Genomic DNA, 19,106 nt, shown 5'->3' with positions numbered 1-19,106 from the left:
AAGATTCGGACAGGCTCGAGCGACTATACCCAACGCTTCTGTAAGGAGGGCTGACCCGTCAAACCTCAACTCGCGAATACTTGGAAAAACCATTCCTTCGACGTATCACTGGAAAAGCCAGCGCAGGTGAAGGCATGCATGCTCGTGACTTTTATTACTGATAGCAATTCGAAAGCCGTTCCCGGATCAAAGCCGCCTTCTGTGTCCAGTGACCCAGTGAAATATGTTTGAGAAATGGTAGTACAGGCTCGCTTCGAGGATCGCCTTGTGATGGGGAAACCATAGCTGAAGCTCAAGCCATGTGGTATCACCATATCGAGCTCTTCGAGGACCGTGCATCTAGTGATAATTACCTCAATAAGACGATGAAGAAATCTGTCATCCCACTTTGCGATATTCCATCGCCACTAATTTTCCGTGCTGGAGTCACGTGACGGAGGGCAATGCCTCCATATCTCATGCATCGTCTGCAGGAAAAGGAAAGGATCCATGCAGCTACTCACTTGACTTGGGAGATTCATTCTAGCGGACAACAAATTTGATACTCTTAGCCTGGAAAAGATCCTTCAAACCAAGTTCCTTGTCAACCATCACCTCCTTCAAGTTCGGAAATTCCTCCGCGGCGACCTTCGCAAGCTTGGTCAATTCCATGGTGATAGCCTCAGTCACGTCCATGATATGAAGCGTCTCCAGTGAGCTCGGCAACTTCTGCAGAAATGGCGGTAGTGCCTTGCTGTCATCCTCAAGCTCTTCGTCATCATCGTCAGCACCGCGGGTGTCCTCCCGAGTCAAACTAAATTGGCAAATGGCGAGATGCCTGAGCTTCGTGAACGACTTCAGACTGTCAGTCGGTTCCATCTCATCGCGTCTCAAACCCACGCGACATCGTTCTCGCTGATCGATCTCTAAGCTGCTCAGAGAACCAGTAAGTGGTCGAAGAGCGTGCGAGATCTGGTACGTGCTTGCTTCGCCGTTGGTGTATTGTGAGGCGTCCGCCGATATATAGACGAGTTCCTCCAACTTCGGACAACATCGGACAAGGCATTGGAATGAGTTCTCCTCGAGGCACGAGTACCTAATGTCGATCTCACGAACGGATGATAGATTCCAGGGTTTCGTAAAGTCATCACCGAAGTCTGCACACATATGCGCGTTCAGCTTCCGCACTTTGGTAACCTCCAGCATTTGGAAGACTTCCTCCATAGAGAACCCACCTTCCGTATCCCAGTGCGACAACAAGACTTCTTTGAGGTTTGGTAGTACAGGCTTCTGCTGGGAGAGGACATGTGTTTTGAACCTGATGGGCATGTGGTCACCGAAGTACACACACATATCTAGCTTTTCAAGGTTCCTCAGTTTAGAGAACACAGTACATACTAGCTGGTCGTTGAATGCTTCGTCTTCGGTGGCATTACTAGCGTCTTCTGATGCATCCTCTTCTTCATCTGCTGGGGACAGTGCCAATTTTGTACGTGGGGATAATTGTTCCACAAATTGGTCGCGAGCTTTCTGATCTGCTTCATCCTGGACTTCATAGTCATATTCGAGATGGATCGTGTGAATTAGATCGGCCAGATTTTGATTGTCGCAAATGGTAAGAGCGAAGGGACCCGCTTTGATGCTCGACACCGAGATGTTACAATATAAATGCGGTAGGGCAATCTCATGGTATCTCCTGGACGATAGACATAGACCGTGAAGTCCGGCCTTCAACTTGGCGTCATATACACTTCCATCTCGCAGGTTCGCGCAAATCGCATCCACGATCTCGTTCGGCAGGTCGGCGAATATAGCCATGGCTATGGGCGAGTATTGGTTGAATCCGCATTCTGTAAGTATGTGCGATAACAGTAAGGAAGGCAAAGCTCTTACCATTGGTTTTGTAGAATGAAGGCTTGAAGGCGACTGGAGAAGAGTCGACCAATTGCGAGAAGAAGGCTGCGACGAAAGTGTTACAGGGTTCAGATGGTGTTGTGATAAAAGTGGATACTTCTTCTGCCAAGCCATAGAGGAGGATATGTAGGCTTGGTCGACGACAAGGTGTAACGGCGATGAAAACACATTGGGTACGGCAAGAGTCTTTTTGCAAATTATTCAATCTGGCATTTCCATTTCAGATACTTTATGATTTCCATGTTACATTTCCACCAATTCCTCGTGCTAGAGCTGTCTATGCACTTCGAGTTTCATACTCAGGACAATCTAAGAAGACTGGCCTCCCTTCTTGCCAGCCTCGACTGGGTCGACCTTTCCACCGGCGAACTGGCCCTTGCCACCACTGGAGCTGTTGTCGCTGCTGCCGCCGCTGCTGGTGCCGCCAGTCTGGCCACCCTGCTTGCCTGCCTCATGGGGGTCGACTTGGCCCTGGGCGAACTGGCCGGTACCGACTCGACCGTCTGGCTGGCCGTCCTTTCGGAGACCGTCGTGCTCTGCAGAAAGGTTAGTGATGTGTTTCGGAAAGAAAGAGATATGACGTACCAGTGGGCTTGTAGTCAGACATGTTGATAGTGTTGTTTTGGTTGACTTGTTAAGTTGATTGGTTTTGTGAGGATTGTGTTGTTGATGCTGAGGAAAATCATGCTTGATGGGAAGGCAGATACCTCAGTCTTATACCCTTCGTTCTTGCCATGGTTGCTCCTGTCAACATACAAGCTCCAGGTCTGATGTAGTGCTGACGTCGTGACCCAGCGAACAATGAGGGGGCTGTCATAGTGCTGCGATCATGACGCGCTCATCTGGGGAAGCATGTACGCGCGCGACACGTTCGACGGTAAGCTGATCCCTTGAAGATCGAAGTGCCTGCAGCAGTGAGATCGAAACCAGTGCCTGGCAGGGGCGATCAAAGGTACAAAGGCTAACTTTCGGGAGACTCCATGATCATCGTCTTTCGTGATTGGTCGGCTCACCGGAAGCGAGGAAACGGACGTCAATATCTTGTGCTTCTGGAGAAGCTAAGATCTCATATGCATGTAGATCTGTTCAAGACTAGGGCAACCAGATGAGCTACGATCCGAAAGAAGAGCTTGGGGCATCACAGTTTCCTTGTCAGGGACACTGTTCCGATGATATCGTGATGTCAGGTTGTGCTTCATTGTTGTGTGCTCAGAAGTACGAAGCACTAGTGGTTGTCAGGAACAGCCAGCCCCCTACGATAGGAAGCGCTGTAGACAATTTAGAAGGATGCCAATACATGATATTGCGTAGAATGTACATAATGCCGTGCTTCAAAGTACCACCTGACCATCAGGTGATCGCAATCCGAACATTGCTGCTTATTCCACACGCAGGCACTGTAGACGAGCCTCTGTCTCGATAACATCTAACGCCTGTTTTACTTCTAGAACTTTTCTGGCATCGTTCAGCCAGTCCTTACTCAAAACGCCAGCCCAGCCCTTGAGCTCATTCATCTCCCTAGCCGCATTGTCTAGGTCACCCTCCTCAAGCAGTGTTTCTGTCCTCGTGAGAACGCTTTCGACGTCATTACCCTCAGGTACACCCTGCTTCTTGAACATGACTTTCGAAAGCATAAAGGACGCGGCGTGAGATGCAATGCCTGCATTTTCGGGTAATAGCGATGCTTTCCGAACTTCGTTTGCTACCCTTCTGAACCGGTCGATGAGTTGTGCCGAGCTTGGGATGCCCTTCTGGTACGCCGCAGGGTTGATTGAGGCTACTGCAGCGTCAACGACAGAGTCGCTGTCTGCCACAAGCTTGAGGGCAGCCATTTCTCGGACGAATGGAGTTGGCTTATGCGTAGCATTTGCATCGTCGAGAGCAGACCTGACAGCATCGACAGCCACTTGCAGCTTCTGTGTAGCAAGATTAGCGTCGATTACGCCGTTCCAGTTTGTGGTCAATTGGGTGAGCTTGTCGACATTGCCGCTCAGATCAGTTATTTTGGACAAGCGACCGTCTCGCTCGGCCTCGACCAATCCTTGAATGTCCTCGATGAATTTCTGCTTCATCTTGAGGCCTTGCTCGGAAAGCTCGTTTCTCATCTTCTGCTCCCATACCTGTTGCGATCTTTCGACCTCAGCCTTGAGTCTGTTCTCGTACTGCTGTGCAATCTTGGCTCGCTCGGCTTCGAACTCTTCTCGGTACCTCACATCGTCCTCTCGTTGAGCGGTCTCTATTCTTTCGAGCAGCTTTTTGGCGCCCTCGTCGAATTCCTTGTGTGCTTCCTTGATCCTTTCTTCTGCTGCTGCTCGCTCTGCTTCCCGCAAGGCACTGACATGGCTAGCCGCAGCTACAGTAGCGTCCTTCGCCTTCTGCAATGGAGCAGAATATTTGCTTGCAACGTCCGCATGATCGGAGTTGACTACGGTAATTAAATCGTTGACGATCTTGACAAGCTCTTGCACGACAGGCTCGTCTCCGTTGGGTACGGTAACAGGCGAGATGGCAGTCACTGGAGCAATGGCCGGTGGTCGAGGATCAGACTTCGGACTTGGCGCAGCTGAGGAAGGGGGAGCAGGCGCTGGTGCAGGCTTGGATTCCTTCTTTGACTGAGGAGTCGAGACTTCCTTCGGCGCAGCCTTGGTTGCAGGTGCATCCTTCTTAACGGACTCAACCGCTGCTGACCTTGCTTTTGTGCTTGCGTTGTCAGGTTGCTGCTTCGTCTCATCCTTCGTGGCTTTGTTGTCCTCGATAGCACTCATGTGTTTTCCTTTTGTCGACACATCTGTGCCTTTCGATTCGTCGATCGTTCTAGACGACAACCCTGACCCTAGAGGTATCTTCACCTTCTTGTCCTCTGGTAGATCTCGTTGTTGCGCGCGGTATGCATGGGACCTAGCATTTGGGAATTTTTTGTGAAAAGCCTTCTCTTCGAAGTAAAGCACGGAATCCTCACCGAAAGGAACATACTCTGTGAAGAAATCGTGGAAATTGTCACTCCTGAGAGCGTAGAAAACAGCCCCGCCGTAGCCCAATGCGCTCAGAAGCGTGAGATAAAACAGTACTCGTAACCGCCTGAATCGCTTTGGTTTTGGTGGAGGGCTTGATGAAGGAGGCGGTGGGGATGGCGGCGATGCAGACGAGCCCGAGGTTGGTGGAGTAGTCAATGTCGTCGTCGGTGGTGGAGGCTCCTTAGGAATGTTCGCAGGAGGAATCGTCGTGGTTGATGAGGGAGTAGCTGGAGTTGGCTGAGAGGGCAACACGGGTATAGCTGGTGGCACTACACCTTGTTGTGGAACATCTGGCCTGAAGGACGGATCAGAGCTTAGCATCGAATCGCTGCGCTCAGCATAACCTCTGATCTAGCTTGCTATCAGCTGCTATACATCAAGCAGGGGAAATTTTACGAACCTGTGTCGCCAACGGCCTGGACACGAGCTGCCGCCGAGCGGCGACGCTCAGCGGTCTCGCCAGTCGCAGCATGATTCGCTGCAAGGCCGGGAGGTATAGAAAGAGGAGCAAAAGGAGAGTGAGACGTGATCGCGTGCAACAGACTGTTGAGGTTTCCCATATCGCAGCTTCGAGCTTTCGGAGCTGGCACGGGTGGTACGGCAAACGAAACTACTTATATTGCATTTCTGGCATCGGCTCTTCTGCGCAACCGTAGAGAATCCGACAGCACCACGTGACCCTCCACCGATCGTGAGTAACTTACCTTTGACAGCGTTCGACACTGAATTGAACATCGTAGAAGAGCATGAAGCTTAGTAGCTGCATTCGGAATGTTCATAGCAGCTACATTACTACGTAGTTCGTGATGTCGTGGACCATAAGAACGCCCATAAGATGTAACCAAGATCACATCAGCGTTTCTGCTTCTGCTCAATCTTCCTCCTCTTCGAGCGCAGCTTCTCCGCGTCGGCATCCTTAATCTTGTTGCCATGCTGCATCTTCTCGTACAGCTTCCTCTTCTTATTGCTCATCATCATCTTCTGTCTCTCTATTTCCTCGTCCTCTCTCTTCTGCTTTGCCAGGCGCTCCTCTTTCCGCTTGTCCTTCGAGCTCTTTTGAGACTTTTTCGCGGAAAGTGACTTGCCAGCCGCTTCAGCAGCGAGCTCAGCTTGATGATCGTCCTCCTCATCAGCGGACTCGGCATCAGGCTCTGCGTCGAAGCCGCCAAATGTGGCCTCAACATTCTCTTCCTCTTCTTCGTCTGAGCCATCTGCAACGTCAATAGTCATGCCTGCTGCTGCTTCATCCATTCCGTCCACCTCCTCATCTGACACATCTGGCTCAGCGTCTTCCAACAGTGCCTGAGCCTCTTCTCCGCTAAGCTCTTCGTCCTCCTCGCCTTCTAGCTGTTGCTCCTCGAGTGTGGCACGGGGATCGTATTGGCCTCTGACTGGCTTCATCCACGGGCTCAGATGGGGTGGTAGTGTTGCTCCGGGTGCATAGACATCCGTCCGAAGCAGCGATGCCTCATTGACACAATCCCAGATCCACTGGGGCTGAACATATATTCTGCCAGCCACGATATAGCCAGGCTTGGATGTGGTCTGCTCACCATTCGAAACTGCTGGTACAGGCTTATCGACAACCTGATGCGTAATCCTCGGATCAGCCTCGTCAAATGTGAAAGCTCCTTCGCCGAGCACCCTATCCCAACCTATCCGCTTGCAACCAAATGCCCGTAGTAAGAACTCGATGGGATGCCTCGGCGCTTCTCTCGATATGAAGAAAGTAAAATCTGAGAACAAGGCTCCTGTCTCGTTACTGCTTGCTTCTGCTTGCGGTAACTCATCACCTTCCGGCGCGGCAACTTCGAATTTGTCGATATGTTCGTTCTCCTCAACGTCTTCTGCCAATTCCTCCTGCAACTGCTCCGAAGCCTCCTGGTCACCAGCTTGTACAATTTTGTCTATTGTGGCCTGCACATTAGCAGAGTTCTGGTTCTGCGCATGGCCGTTCGTAAGTTGCCTGGTCGCATTGCCGTTCTCAATAGCATTGTCTGCAACATTGCGACCTTCAAGCGTGAACGCAGCCAGTTCAGCGCCTCGGTCATCGCTTGCTGTGTCGAACCGTGGTGGATAGACAAGCCCGATCGAGGTGTACAGTTTGTAGTTTACAAATCCTAGTAATGTGCAATAGAATTCAACGAAAGTGCCCATTATCCTGTAGTCCACATCCTGCGTCACTCTTTGCACGAACCTGTATGGCACCAGCCACATAATGTCTTGGCCCTGTATCGTCGCTTGGTAGTATATTCCTTTGATGGATAGAAACGATTTCTTCAGCGAATTTGTGGTGATCAGATAGTGCTCAAATTCGTGGCAGAGCTTCTGGCACTTCGCGACCACTTTCGCTGGCACGGTTTCGCTCGAGGGCAGGCTCGCGAACAGGAAAAGTAAGGATAGCGCATCGTCCAGATCTCTTAGCGCATCGATGAATGTCGGGTATCGCTCTCGAACAAGGTGATCTAATTTGATCCTCGGCATGCCATTCTTCTCCTGACGCACGGCATCTTGCAACTCATTGCGACCGAGTGACTTTGCGATCTTTTTCTGTACCGCTTTTTGCTCGCGGAACTTCGCTAGTAACGGTTCGTGTAGCAGGTACTGAATGTCCTTGGTATAGTAGAATGTCGTCGAGTGCGTCGCCGACTTGTTCGCTTTCTTGATACTTCGAGGCTCACGTGGGTAGATACCTTTTACTATACAGAGCTTTCTGAAATCAGGAAGGCTGATCTGTAACTTGCGAACCGCTTGTGTCCTGGTGATATAGTTTTTGGCCTGGCCGGCTTGACCCTTCTTCTTTTGTTTAGCCATGGCTCCACACGAGCACTGGGTGTATGGGATATACGGGTTGCCTGGTTATGTCTCTTCGTCACAGAGGATCAAGCGTGCAATCGCATTTGGCACGGAATCTTGGTCGACTTTCTTCGCGCAGCGACAAACCTGCGATCCAGAAAATTATTTGGTGGAGTTGAGATTCCACCCGAAGTAATGCCAGATCACGTGAGATCTGGACAGAGACTTGTACTACCAAATCCCCTACCACCTACCAGCGTATTGACCAAAGGCAAAGTCTCAAGAGCCGACAAGCAAAGGCTCTCCAACATCCCAACAATACTTCCGAAGTCTTGAATGTGACGACTTCCGCATGCGGGATACAGAAACGAGAGCATCATTGAACATGTGGACTGCCAACGAGCGGTAACAATACTTTTGCCAGATGGGGGTCGAGACGAAGACCGCCGCGATCTTCGTTGCTGCCGCAGTCCTCAGACTTGGAGCATTCTTCTTCCTACCAGCAATCGCCACAGTACTTTCGGGAAGAGTCGAAATTGCAACACCGTTATCCAGCTACAAGCGTCTTCTTGAAGGACTGTTTCTGTTCGAACGTGGTGTCTCACCTTACGATGGAGGAGTCTACCATCAAGCACCTCTACTACTGGTAGTCTTCGAGCTACTACCCTCAGCTTTGGTCTTCACCGGCCTGGACCTGCTCAACGCCTGGAACCTCGTTACGATTGCTCAGCGACTGAGATTACCATCACCAAGATTCAGCAAGCTTGATGGCAGCCAGCTAGCTCTCGCATACCTCTTCAACCCTTTTTCTATCATCTCATGCCTGGGATCATCAACGACAATCTTTACCAATGCCACCATCCTTCAGGCTATTGCCAGTGCTACCGCAGGTAATGCTTTTGGAGCAATGTTTGCAATTGCCTGCAGCACGTACTTGTCCCTCTACCCAGCTCTGCTTCTGCCACCGCTTATTCTACAATGGGCGCGGTCGAAGTCTACCCAATTGCAAACAAGCACGGTTCTGTCATTAGTCGGTATCTTCACGGGAACGCTGGCCATCTTGCTGTCATCATCCGCCATTTTGGTTGGCAACTTCAAGGACTTCATTGTCTCATGCTACGGTGCTCAGATCAATATCACGGATTTGACACCAAATATGGGCTTATGGTGGTATTTCTTTATCGAGATCTTCGACGCATTCAGGAGTTTCTTCATTGGGGTGTTCTGGATTCATCTGGTCGGATACGTGGGCGCTTTGACCGTCCGCCTGCCGGAGCAACCATTATTTGTCATCATCGCTCTGATTGGGTTGATCACTATATTCAAGCCATATCCAAGCACCTCAGACGTGTCTCTGTACCTTGGGGTGCTACCGTTGTACAAACACGTTATGCCATGTAAGCTTCAAGCTCTCTTTCTCTGGCCTGCCAGCTAACATAGAATAGTGACCAGATACACTTTCCTTGCTGCTTCTGTCCTGCTATACTCAACGCTGTTGGGCCCAGCGTTCTATCACATCTGGATATACGCTGGTTCCGGAAACGCAAACTTCTTCTATGCTATCACGTTAGTGTGGAGTCTTGGTCTGAGCATGTTGGTGGGTGACAGTCTCTTCGCCGTCCTGAGGGATGAGTGGGAAATGCTTCGACCTGAGATGAGAGGAAAGGATATTCGGCAAATATGAATAGTCTTGCAAGTACGACCAATGACTACAAAAATACCCTGCAATCGAGAATCTGTGCCTCTACACCTAGGCTGCGGGCGTCCTCCCGGATGTGATTTCCGGCATCGCGACTAGTCGGCTGTTGTCTCTACGACAGTTGTCAGCGGGCGTCCTCCTGGCCGAGTGTTCTAAGACCAGGACAAGTTGTTGACCTTTGCCAATCTTTAGGGCTTCATAGCTGACTCAGCGGCAAGAGCGGGCGTTTTCTCCGGTGTGCATTTTACCACAAGCAGGTCTTTGCCCCAATTCCAATGCGTTGTAGATGTCAGCTGGCGTCCTCCCAGTACCACACTCTTGTGTCACTGAGCCCAACGAGTTTCTTGATCTTCAGAGAATCTGGAGGCTATCATCGCCCTCAGCTGGCGTCCTCCCGGAGGTGCCTTCTTGCCTCGGATTAGAGCATCTGCGATTCCTCCATTTCGAATGCCTTTCGCTCTTTCCATCGTTGCTGTTTCTGGGCCAGTTTAGGGGCTGATTTGCATCTCTCTGCCTTCTGGTGAGTAGCCACGAACCACGGCAGCACCCCGGCGTATCGCATACAACTAGTGGGCGGCTAAGCGCTTGTCGTTGCGCTGTTTTCTCGCCTTTGCACTCCCTTCCATCAGTCGTATACTGATGAACCGCTATCGCCGCTGGATATCTGCGAGTATAGCCACAGTGCTCACACATCGGCAGCGGTGAAGTGGCACAATCTTTCCACCCAAGCATACCCCCTATACAACCACCTTCTGTCTTGTCACATGCTACGTGATTTTCAACATATGAATCACAGCTTCGCTGCTCACCATTATGCTTCTCCTCAATATTTCTCTTCATTTCTTCCTTCAGAGCCAAAGCCTCTTTATGACTTGATTCATCCGCAGCTCTTTCTTCATCGTCGGCGCCAAGTCCTTCCATAAGCGGCGAGTGCGTGCAATTGCCGTTCCATTCGAACGTGTCGATTGGTCATGGCCATGAATCCTGAGCCTTGCTTTACAAGAAATTCGTCGAAGGAAAGCTTGGTAAGGAACTTTTGTATGGGCCTTGATGGCTTATCTGTGGTGACCATAAAGTTGAAGCGGTCGCTGATATTCAGGTTCAGATCTTTGTCATCCTGTAGCTTTACAAATCCGAGATCTGCAAGATCGACATGAGCCACAGATCTCCCATCATGCGTGTGATGCAGAGCTCTGCCAACAAGCTGCATTCCGAAAAGTCGCCATGATTCACTCATAGTTTTTGTGTCTCGCCGTGAGGCAGGAGTAAGGTCGCTCCTTTCGTACCGTGGCATCCTCCCGGTGTACGCAATCGAAACCCTTGAGGGCGTGCCCTAAGTCCTTGAACCGAGCTCGAAATGATATGAATGCTCCACGAGCCATAAATTTTTGCGAGATACTGGCGTCTCCCCGGAATACGGCATTAGAGGCCTCTTGACCTTGTTGTAGGCCTTGTGTCGAGCTCGAGCCATGTTGGTAGGTTCTTGCAATTGGCTTTCACAATTTACCGGCGTGCTCCGAGAATTACTTTGAGCAATGAGGTTGATGTGCGCATAGAGCGCATCTATCACCGGAAGAGTCAGCACAGTACAAGAACATAGATTAGCTCTGGGCAGCCATTGAGCTAGAATGACCTTGGGCAACCATCCTGTAGGCCGTCGTTGTAAAACTTGAATCAGCGCTATAGAGTACTTTGGTCGATATGGTGCTCATTAGAAGATGTGCTGCGCCGAGACATTTCTCAAGCTGCTTCTGAGGCCGGCGAGTTCGATGCATCCTTCAAAGATTTTGATAGGATCAGATATGTTGGCTCCTTCACCGTACCATTGCGAAAGACGCGTGGGCCCGGACTGAATTCATCTACTACATAACCACAGTGCTTGTACCACTTCGAAGCGTTTTGATTAGCCTTGAAGACAGTGAGCATGCATTTCTCAACCTGAGCTCTTCGTCCAATATTCTCGACCATCTGCATGAGCAGAGTGCCAACACCCTGGCCTCGCAAATCTCGGTCAAGATGGATCTCGTACACATAGATCACCTCATACCCATCTTCGTACGTAATCATGAAGGAGACGAAACCATAAACGCCAATACCAGCAGTGTGTTCTTTCGACGATGGGCCTTCGGGACTCGCTCTCTCGCGTAAAACTAGGTACTTCATGTCAGGAAGAACCATTTCTTTGCGCTTGCTTGCAGGAGACCATTTCATTTCAGATGTTTTGTAGTCGTTAGCACTGCTCTCTTGGATAAGACTGAAACAAGCTTCAAGCACATCTTTGCACTCTGTCTTCAACGCATATGCAGACAATAAGACGACTTCAAGATCAATGACAGTCTTTTCTTTCAAGTCATTCTCTGCTTTTGAGATTGTATCCGTGTTGCAAAGCTGTGCAGCGAAAGTGTCCAAGTCCAAAGCATTGATAGTTTCGACCAGCTTGCCTTCTTCGATTGCTTTGCGCTGTGATCTGCTCAACTTGCCGTTCATGCTTGTTCCTTGTATATTGCTAGGGCAAATCGGAAGGTGAAGTCATGGAAGCTGCATAGTGGTGGCTGGAGAGTGCCTGCATCTTACCGAACTCGCCGAATGGGACAAAACGCGTCGTTGACACGTGGAAATGGAAGGAACGCGTAACGCGCATCATTTCGGGAAGACGCAGTCGGTCGGAAAGCCTCAGAGTCTTTGGGAAGTTCCCTCGGAATCTTTGCAGGTTGTATCTATGGTAGTGGCTCGAGGCTGATGCTTCAACAATGGCGAAGAAATCATCCACACCCTCTGCCTCTACACCAGCAACGTTGAAGAAGACAGGCTCATCAGCATCCGGACAGAAGAGCATCCAATCATTCTTCAACAAGACCCCAAGTACTGCCAGCACCGTGAAGCTACCCGAACGGACGAGTCCTCGAAAACCCCTTGCTAGCAGGCCGAATTTCTCAGCAAATACCTCGAGGTCATCCTTGACTCCAGTACCGAGCAGTGATGCACCTGTGCCAGAGGATTTTCACGATACAAAGGCTAGTTCACATATCGATCCAGGTCTGCCCTCACCGGCCTCAGCTGACAAGAGGCAGACCCAGAACATAGAGCCTACGGACGGTGCCAGCACGCCATCGAGAAGAGTAAGAGTAGCTTCTGCATGTGATATAGCACATCTGACATTGTGGCAGGCTAAGAACAAGAAGATCAACTATGTTGACTCCGATAGTGAAGGTACCGACAATGATGAGATCTTCAAATCAAAGCCAGCTCGGCGGAAGCCTCCGGTAAAGAGGCGAAGAATATCTGAGAGTGCAGACGAGGATGTGTATGAACAAGAAAACGACGTTGAAGAAGGCAAGCACGGGCTGTCCTAGCACAAGTACACATACTGACCTCTCTAGATATCGATGATTTCATGGCGCCAGACAATTCTGACGAAGATGTCAAGCCCACAAAGCGGAAGAGGTCATCGAAACCCGCATCTCGCAAGCGGTCGCCTTCAATGGACGATGAGGAAGACAAGCCACGATCAAGAACGAACATAGATCTGGATCTGCCAGATGTCCCCTCTACTGCAACTCAGTGGGCATTCGATCCCGAGAATCCCCAGCCATTACAGCCACGATCTGTGAATATACAATCGAAGAAGCCAGGTGCTCATGGGAAGAAGCAGAAGCCTCATACAACCGATGGAGAGAACAGGTATACATGGCTGGAGGAAGAACAAGACATCGATCGACATCCCAAAGGCCATCCAGATTATGATCCACGGACCTTATTCATTCCTCCTCATGCTTGGAGAGAGTTCTCGCCATTCGAGAAGCAGTACTGGGAGATCAAGCAGAAATTCTGGGACACCATTGTCTTTTTCAAGAAAGGCAAATTCTACGAACTTTACGAGAAAGATGCCACTATCGGCCATCAGCTCTTCGACCTGAAGCTGACAGATCGGGTGAACATGCGCATGGTCGGTGTCCCTGAATCGAGCTTGGAAATGTGGGCAACACAATTCGTAGCGAAAGGCTTCAAGATTGCTCGCGTGGATCAGCAGGAGACAGCACTGGGCAAAGATATGAGAGAAAGAGATGAGAAGGACGAGAAGACGAAGAAGAAACCGGCAAAGAAAGAGCCTTCGATCATCAAACGTGAGCTAGCATGTGTTTTGACTGCAGGCACACTGGTCGATGGCGCTATGTTGCAAGATGACATGTCAACCTGGTGTGTGGCTATCAAGGAGTCCGAAAAAGATGAGAAGCCAGCTTTCGGTATTGCTTTCGTCGATACTGCCACTGGTCAATTCCATATCACTGAATTTGTGGACGACAACGATCTAACCCGCTTTGAGACCTTTGTCGCTCAAACACGGCCACGTGAGCTGCTCCTAGAGAAAGGAGGGCTCTCCGTCAAGACGCTGCGAATATTGAGGAACAACACCGGGCCGACAACTATCTGGAATTACCTCAAACCTGGCAAAGAGTTCTGGGAGGCTCATATTACAGTCAAGGAGATCGAGGCAAGCGAGTACTTTCCCGACATATGGCCTAACGTACTCGAGGAGTCGAAAGATTCAGAGTTGCTGATGTCTGCGCTCGGTGCTCTGATCCAGTACTTGCGGAGCTTAATGATCGAGCGCAACTTGGTGACCATGGGCAAATTTGAGGCGTATGACCCCATTCGGAAGGCTAGTAGCCTGGTACTGGACGGGCAAACGCTCATCAATCTCGAAATATTCGCCAATTCTTTCGACGGTGGAGTGGAAGGTACGCTTTTTGAACTGCTGAACAGGTGCGTCACACCTTTCGGAAAGCGAATGCTCAAGCAATGGATATGCCATCCCTTACTCGACACCCAGAAAATCAATGCACGACTTGATGCTATTGACTCGCTAAATGCCGACCACAAGACCCGTGATAGGTTCACGGCTCAGATGGGTAAAATGCCTGACCTCGAGAGGCTTATCTCAAGGATTCACGCAGGAACTTGCCGCGCACCCGAGTTTCTTCGCGTTCTTGAGGGCTTCGAACAAATCGAGTATACCATGTCGCTGCTCAAGGAAGGTCAAGGCAAAAAGGCTGACAACCAAGGGGTGATCGGTCGACTCATCACTGCTATGCCAGATCTGGACTCCCGGCTTGAGTATTGGAAGAAGGCATTTGATCGACAGAAGGCGAAAGAGGCCGGCATTCTTGTCCCAGAGCGTTGCATTGAGGAAGACTTCGATGAGTCTCAGGACTACATTGAATCGATCCGCGAAGAGCTCGATGAAATCCTTCGCACAGCGCGAAAGGAGCTAGGATCCAATGCAGTATGCTTCAGGGACAATGGCAAGGAAATCATGCAGCTGGAAGTGCCGGTAAAGGTCGCCAAGAAAGTGCCTTCAGACTGGAACCAGATGTCAGCGACACAAGCAGTGAAGCGCTACTACTTCCCCGAGCTCAAAGCTCTGGTGCGGAAACTGCAAGAGGCGCAAGAAACTCACTCGCAGATCGTCAAAGAAGTAGCAGCGCGATTTTATGCACGCTTCGACGAGAACTATGAGATCTGGCTGGCTGCTGTCAAGCTTGTGGCTCAACTTGATTGTCTGATCTCACTTGCAAAGGCGAGTGCAAGTATGGGTCAGCCTGCGTGTCGACCACAATTTGTTGACGAGGAAAGATCCGTCATGGACTTCAAGGACTTGCGACATCCTTGTCTCCTGGATAAGGTCGACGGCTTCATTCCTAACGACATTGGCTTAGGCGGCGACACTGCTAATATTACACTGCTTACCGGCGCAAATGCAGCCGGCAAGTCAACAGTATTGCGCATGACCTGCGTAGCCGTCATTCTGGCACAGGTCGGGTGCTATGTGCCTTGCGAAAGTGCTCGACTTACACCAGTCGATCGCATCATGTCTCGTCTTGGTGCACAAGACCACATCTTTGCGGCGCAATCCACCTTCTTCGTCGAGTTAGCAGAGACCAAGAAGATCCTTACAGAAGCCTCACCCAGATCTCTGGTGATCCTTGATGAGCTTGGTCGAGGCACTTCTAGCCATGACGGTGTGGCTGTTGCACAGGCAGTCTTGCATCACCTAGCTAGTCACATTGGCTGTCTAGGATACTTCGCAACTCATTACCACTCGCTCAGTGCGGAGTTTCAACACCATCCAGAAGTTTCGTCCAAGCGCATGCAGATCTTGGTTGACGATGAAGAACGACGCGTCACCTTCATGTACAAGCTTGAAGATGGCGTGGCAGAAGGCAGCTTCGGTATGCACTGTGCAAGCATGTGTGGCATAGCCAAGAGTGTCATCGAGAGAGCTGAAGAAGCTGCTCGAGAGTGGGAGCATACGAGCCGGATCAGTCAGAAGCTTAAGTTAAAGCAAGATGACAGCAATGATCATGGCCAAGACACCCCTCTCGGATTGCTTAGCGATGTTGCAGCGTTGATAAGGGAGGAAAAAGCAGTCGACAGTCCCATGGGGCTAGATGCTCTACTCAAGAGCATTGAGGCGTTGTAAGATCAATATGTACAGAGTACGATCATCGAAGTCTGCGGTATGTTTGCGCGTGGAGCGTTCAAGCGGAAAGAGTGTTGTATGGACAAATTTTAAAATCATAGAATGAAATTGTCAAGGCGTCACCGTACTAAGTCGTTCACCTTCTGTCAGCCTTGTCTCGTCTGTCGTTGGAGCTTAGCATATCTACCACTGGTGAGAGATGCCCAAAGTCAAAGTCGAGCCCAGATGAAGCCTCGTTAACTACAACACATTTACAAAATGATCCCGAAATAGCATACCGGAGCAATACAAGGTGGCAGGCGTGTTCTTCACAAAGATGTGGCCCCACCTTACCGGCAATTTGGCAGGCGTGCATGGAGCCATATTTGTGAAAGACACGCCCGACACCTTGTACCACATTAGCCCGATGTAGCCAAGGTCGAGCCCTGGAAGACCCTAATTCGCTTCAGGTTTAAGCTGCCACGCTGCCAACCATGAGGACCCGGCCCACCATCCTAAGCCTGCGCCGCTCAGTTTTCTTTTCTTCCAAGGGCTCAGCCGCAGCATGGAGTTGTTCGTTCAGAGGCCACACACCATGCAGAGCCTGCGCCGCGCTAAGTGACCTATCATGGCGTGTCAAGAAGACGACGACCGTCATTCAGGCTGCGCAATCGACACAGCACTACTTCTCCATCAGTACTGTTGCCGCGCTCTAAGCCACATCGACGGGAACAACATTCGCAACCCTTAAGGTGACCGACCCTCGCGCCTTAAGAGTTGTTGCTTTCTGCTGTGTGGCCTTTGAACGTCCCCGGTATAATCTGGACATCCTAAGCACTGCATCCCAGGAGATTGAAACGTCTCAGAGCAAGGCCGCCCGTCGTTACAGGTCCATAAATCTTGCCCTTACGAAACGCACCCCACATCATGTCGTTCGCTTAGCTTTCAAAATAGGCTGATCAGCTACCCGCAGTCTGGGCTAACTCGTTAACATCTTTATATCGGTCCTTAGTGCTGACCTGTCACTCAATCGCTACTATCCTCCGTCGCTTCAACTAAGATTGTATTTCCTCGAGCATCTGCCACACCAGCAGAAGCCAGCAGCAGTCGCCCTGTACATATTCGTCAGCAGCAAGCACATATCGACGTCCTTCCGGAACCGAACACTGAATCAGCCTTCGATTAACACAACTTTCCGTGAACGACCGAAGCACTCGCGACCGTCAAGATGGTCAACGGTGGCCGCGTGGCCTGTATATTCACACCATTCGCCCTCACAATCGCAGCGCTAGTATGCCTGGTATTAGTGTTCCTGGGCGGGTCGTTTTCAAGCAGTACAGTCAATGAGCTATACTTTGCGAAGGTGAGTAAAAGAAAGACTGCATGAGGGAGTATGGCTAATATGGACACAGCTCGATTTGAAGAACTTTACTACAGCAGCATCGGCGAATTTGGCAGGAGGCTCAAGCGGCTCGAATCTGACAGTTCTGGGAGGCGCACTAGAAGCTGCGAAACAACAGCTGGACATGAAAGACTACTACACCATCTACCTACGAGGCTACTGCGGATGGAATGGTGACGATAAATATTCGAACTGCAGCTCGCCGAAGGCCATCTTCTGGTTCGACCCGATCACGATCTGGGGGCTGGACAGCAACACCACAGGCCTGGACCTTGATGAACTACTGCCGCAGGAGTTGAGGACTGGTCTCAGCACCTATGAGAAAGTTAGCAAGGCGATGTCCGTGGTTTACATCATTGCTATTGCAGCTACGGCTCTGACGATAGTGGTCGGCATTTCTGCTATCTTTTCGAGATGGGGTAGTCTCGTGACGACTATTTTCGCGGCCGCGAGCGGAATCTTCACGCTTGGAGGGTCAATCATTGCCACTGCGCTGTTCGCCACTCTAAAGGGCGTGTTGAACAACGAGCTTGAGGATGATTATGGCATCCACACGAGTTTTGGAAACAAGGTCTATGTGACTACATGGATTGGCACAGCATTTGCGGTTAGTGCTGGATTTTTCTGGCTCTTGTCGGTGTGCTGTTGCTCTGGAAGGTATGTCCTTTTCTGTTCATTGACTGACTAAACGCTGACCTGTCTGCAGAAGTCCATATAACCCAGGATCGAAGGATGCCCGAAGGACGAGAGCTGAAAAGACCCCTTACACTTACGAGAGGGTCGGTAGCCCATACATGGGACCGCAGGGCGGTCAAGCAGTTCCTCTCACCAACATGGGCCATGGCGCGCCTTCCTCGCAGCGACAGACAGCCTATGAGCCTTTCAGACCACAGCAGCACTAATCAATCTGCTTTGGAAATTTGAGCGATTATGCATATTCGCGACTCTGGCGTTGGATAGCGAGCCACGAATCTACTGGGTATATGGATTTCATGAAGGGACGATGTCTTTGTATCTAAGGGGCAATGTATGAGCGCGAAGGATGATACCTCCTGAAAGTGCTATATCGAGGATCGTTCAATCTGTTTGTGACGTTGCCTACATGCTAGCGCGTGGATCCAGGTTTGCGAACTGCTTGCTACATTTCCAAGCCTATGAAATCCGACCATGGTTGCAAGTGAGTCCTGTCTGAGCAATCCCGAGCATCTGCTGCACCCGTTTATCGTCGATATGATAACTTTCACCTTCTGAAGGACACCCTTGTACGCGCTGCGTACGACTTAGCAGCACATTGCCTCGCCCAGCAATCATGCCATTAATGTGGTCGCTATCCATTACCTGTGCCACTTGTAGATCATCTTCGCAACTCGACTGCTGTATCAAGGGCCAAAGCATGCACAAGTGACTCAGATGCTAGCCAAGAGTCAAGCCTTTGATGCATGTCGTCTGCGAAGCATTCCTGCGCGGCCCTAAGTGGCCAATCACATCTGTAACCGACATGCGTGCAGGGGTCCGCCGGATCCAGGACCAGTCACCGCTCAGCTCGAAGACAGCTTCGTCCGAGTACGACCGCAGCTTCCTCAGTAGGTACTATCGGTAGTAGCTTTATACTGGGATCTTGCAGATTGCACTCAAGTCAAACCTCACCTTGTCTGTTTGCAATGCTATAGAGGAGTGACAGCTTTTTCATCGGAGTTCAGTGAACACTAAATCAAAACTCGCCGAATTGCCACCAGCGTCATCTTTGATAAAAATAAATTATATTCCCCAAGCAGCGAGCACTCTGTCGTCGTTTGCTTATATTGTCATTGCTTTCAAGAACAACATTCACTACGCTATATC

At 50.4% G+C, this 19,106-nt stretch overlaps 8 protein-coding genes across 8 annotated transcripts; 3 read left to right on the top strand and 5 right to left on the bottom strand.

Annotated features, from left to right (window-relative positions):
• Window positions 1–522: 522 nt before the first annotated feature.
• PMZ80_004618 (uncharacterized protein) lies at window positions 523–1,797 on the bottom strand (the record flags this gene model as incomplete). The annotated part of the gene is made up of 1 exon (XM_064873042.1): window positions 523–1,797. The coding sequence occupies one exon, from the start codon at window positions 1,795–1,797 to the stop codon at window positions 523–525; it is 1,275 nt and encodes a 424-aa protein (XP_064731700.1).
• A 405-nt stretch (window positions 1,798–2,202) lies between these two features.
• On the bottom strand, window positions 2,203–2,500 carry PMZ80_004617 (uncharacterized protein; the record flags this gene model as incomplete). The annotated part of the gene is made up of 2 exons (XM_064873041.1): window positions 2,203–2,429; window positions 2,479–2,500. The coding sequence occupies 2 exons, from the start codon at window positions 2,498–2,500 to the stop codon at window positions 2,203–2,205; spliced, it is 249 nt and encodes an 82-aa protein (XP_064731699.1).
• A 772-nt stretch (window positions 2,501–3,272) lies between these two features.
• MIC60 (MICOS complex subunit mic60) lies at window positions 3,273–5,379 on the bottom strand (the record flags this gene model as incomplete). Its single annotated transcript, XM_064873040.1, has 2 exons — window positions 3,273–5,258; window positions 5,308–5,379. The coding sequence occupies 2 exons, from the start codon at window positions 5,377–5,379 to the stop codon at window positions 3,273–3,275; spliced, it is 2,058 nt and encodes a 685-aa protein (XP_064731698.1).
• Window positions 5,380–5,759: 380 nt separating this feature from the next.
• Window positions 5,760–7,721, bottom strand: NOP7 (mRNA-binding ribosome synthesis protein nop7; the record flags this gene model as incomplete). The annotated part of the gene is made up of 1 exon (XM_064873039.1): window positions 5,760–7,721. The coding sequence occupies one exon, from the start codon at window positions 7,719–7,721 to the stop codon at window positions 5,760–5,762; it is 1,962 nt and encodes a 653-aa protein (XP_064731697.1).
• A 406-nt stretch (window positions 7,722–8,127) lies between these two features.
• Window positions 8,128–9,387, top strand: PMZ80_004614 (uncharacterized protein; the record flags this gene model as incomplete). The annotated part of the gene is made up of 2 exons (XM_064873038.1): window positions 8,128–9,100; window positions 9,149–9,387. The coding sequence occupies 2 exons, from the start codon at window positions 8,128–8,130 to the stop codon at window positions 9,385–9,387; spliced, it is 1,212 nt and encodes a 403-aa protein (XP_064731696.1).
• A 1,755-nt stretch (window positions 9,388–11,142) lies between these two features.
• Window positions 11,143–11,889, bottom strand: NAT4 (N alpha-acetyl-transferase; the record flags this gene model as incomplete). Its single annotated transcript, XM_064873037.1, has 1 exon — window positions 11,143–11,889. One exon carries the CDS (start codon window positions 11,887–11,889, stop codon window positions 11,143–11,145), a length of 747 nt encoding a protein of 248 aa, XP_064731695.1.
• A 263-nt stretch (window positions 11,890–12,152) lies between these two features.
• On the top strand, window positions 12,153–15,883 carry MSH6 (DNA mismatch repair protein msh6; the record flags this gene model as incomplete). The annotated part of the gene is made up of 3 exons (XM_064873036.1): window positions 12,153–12,521; window positions 12,570–12,735; window positions 12,783–15,883. 3 exons carry the CDS (start codon window positions 12,153–12,155, stop codon window positions 15,881–15,883), a joined length of 3,636 nt encoding a protein of 1,211 aa, XP_064731694.1.
• Window positions 15,884–17,090: 1,207 nt separating this feature from the next.
• PMZ80_004611 (uncharacterized protein) lies at window positions 17,091–18,166 on the top strand (the record flags this gene model as incomplete). Its single annotated transcript, XM_064873035.1, has 3 exons — window positions 17,091–17,225; window positions 17,275–17,921; window positions 17,971–18,166. The coding sequence occupies 3 exons, from the start codon at window positions 17,091–17,093 to the stop codon at window positions 18,164–18,166; spliced, it is 978 nt and encodes a 325-aa protein (XP_064731693.1).
• Window positions 18,167–19,106: the final 940 nt, after the last annotated feature.

This window comes from Knufia obscura, assembly GCF_036327395.1.
Source record: "Knufia obscura strain CCFEE 5817 isolate CBS 148926 chromosome Unknown scaffold_4, whole genome shotgun sequence".
NCBI classification, from domain to species: Eukaryota; Fungi; Ascomycota; class Eurotiomycetes; order Chaetothyriales; family Trichomeriaceae; genus Knufia; species Knufia obscura.
The sequence above is the reverse complement of the archived record's forward strand: the minus strand, read 5'-3'. Positions and strand labels throughout refer to the sequence as shown.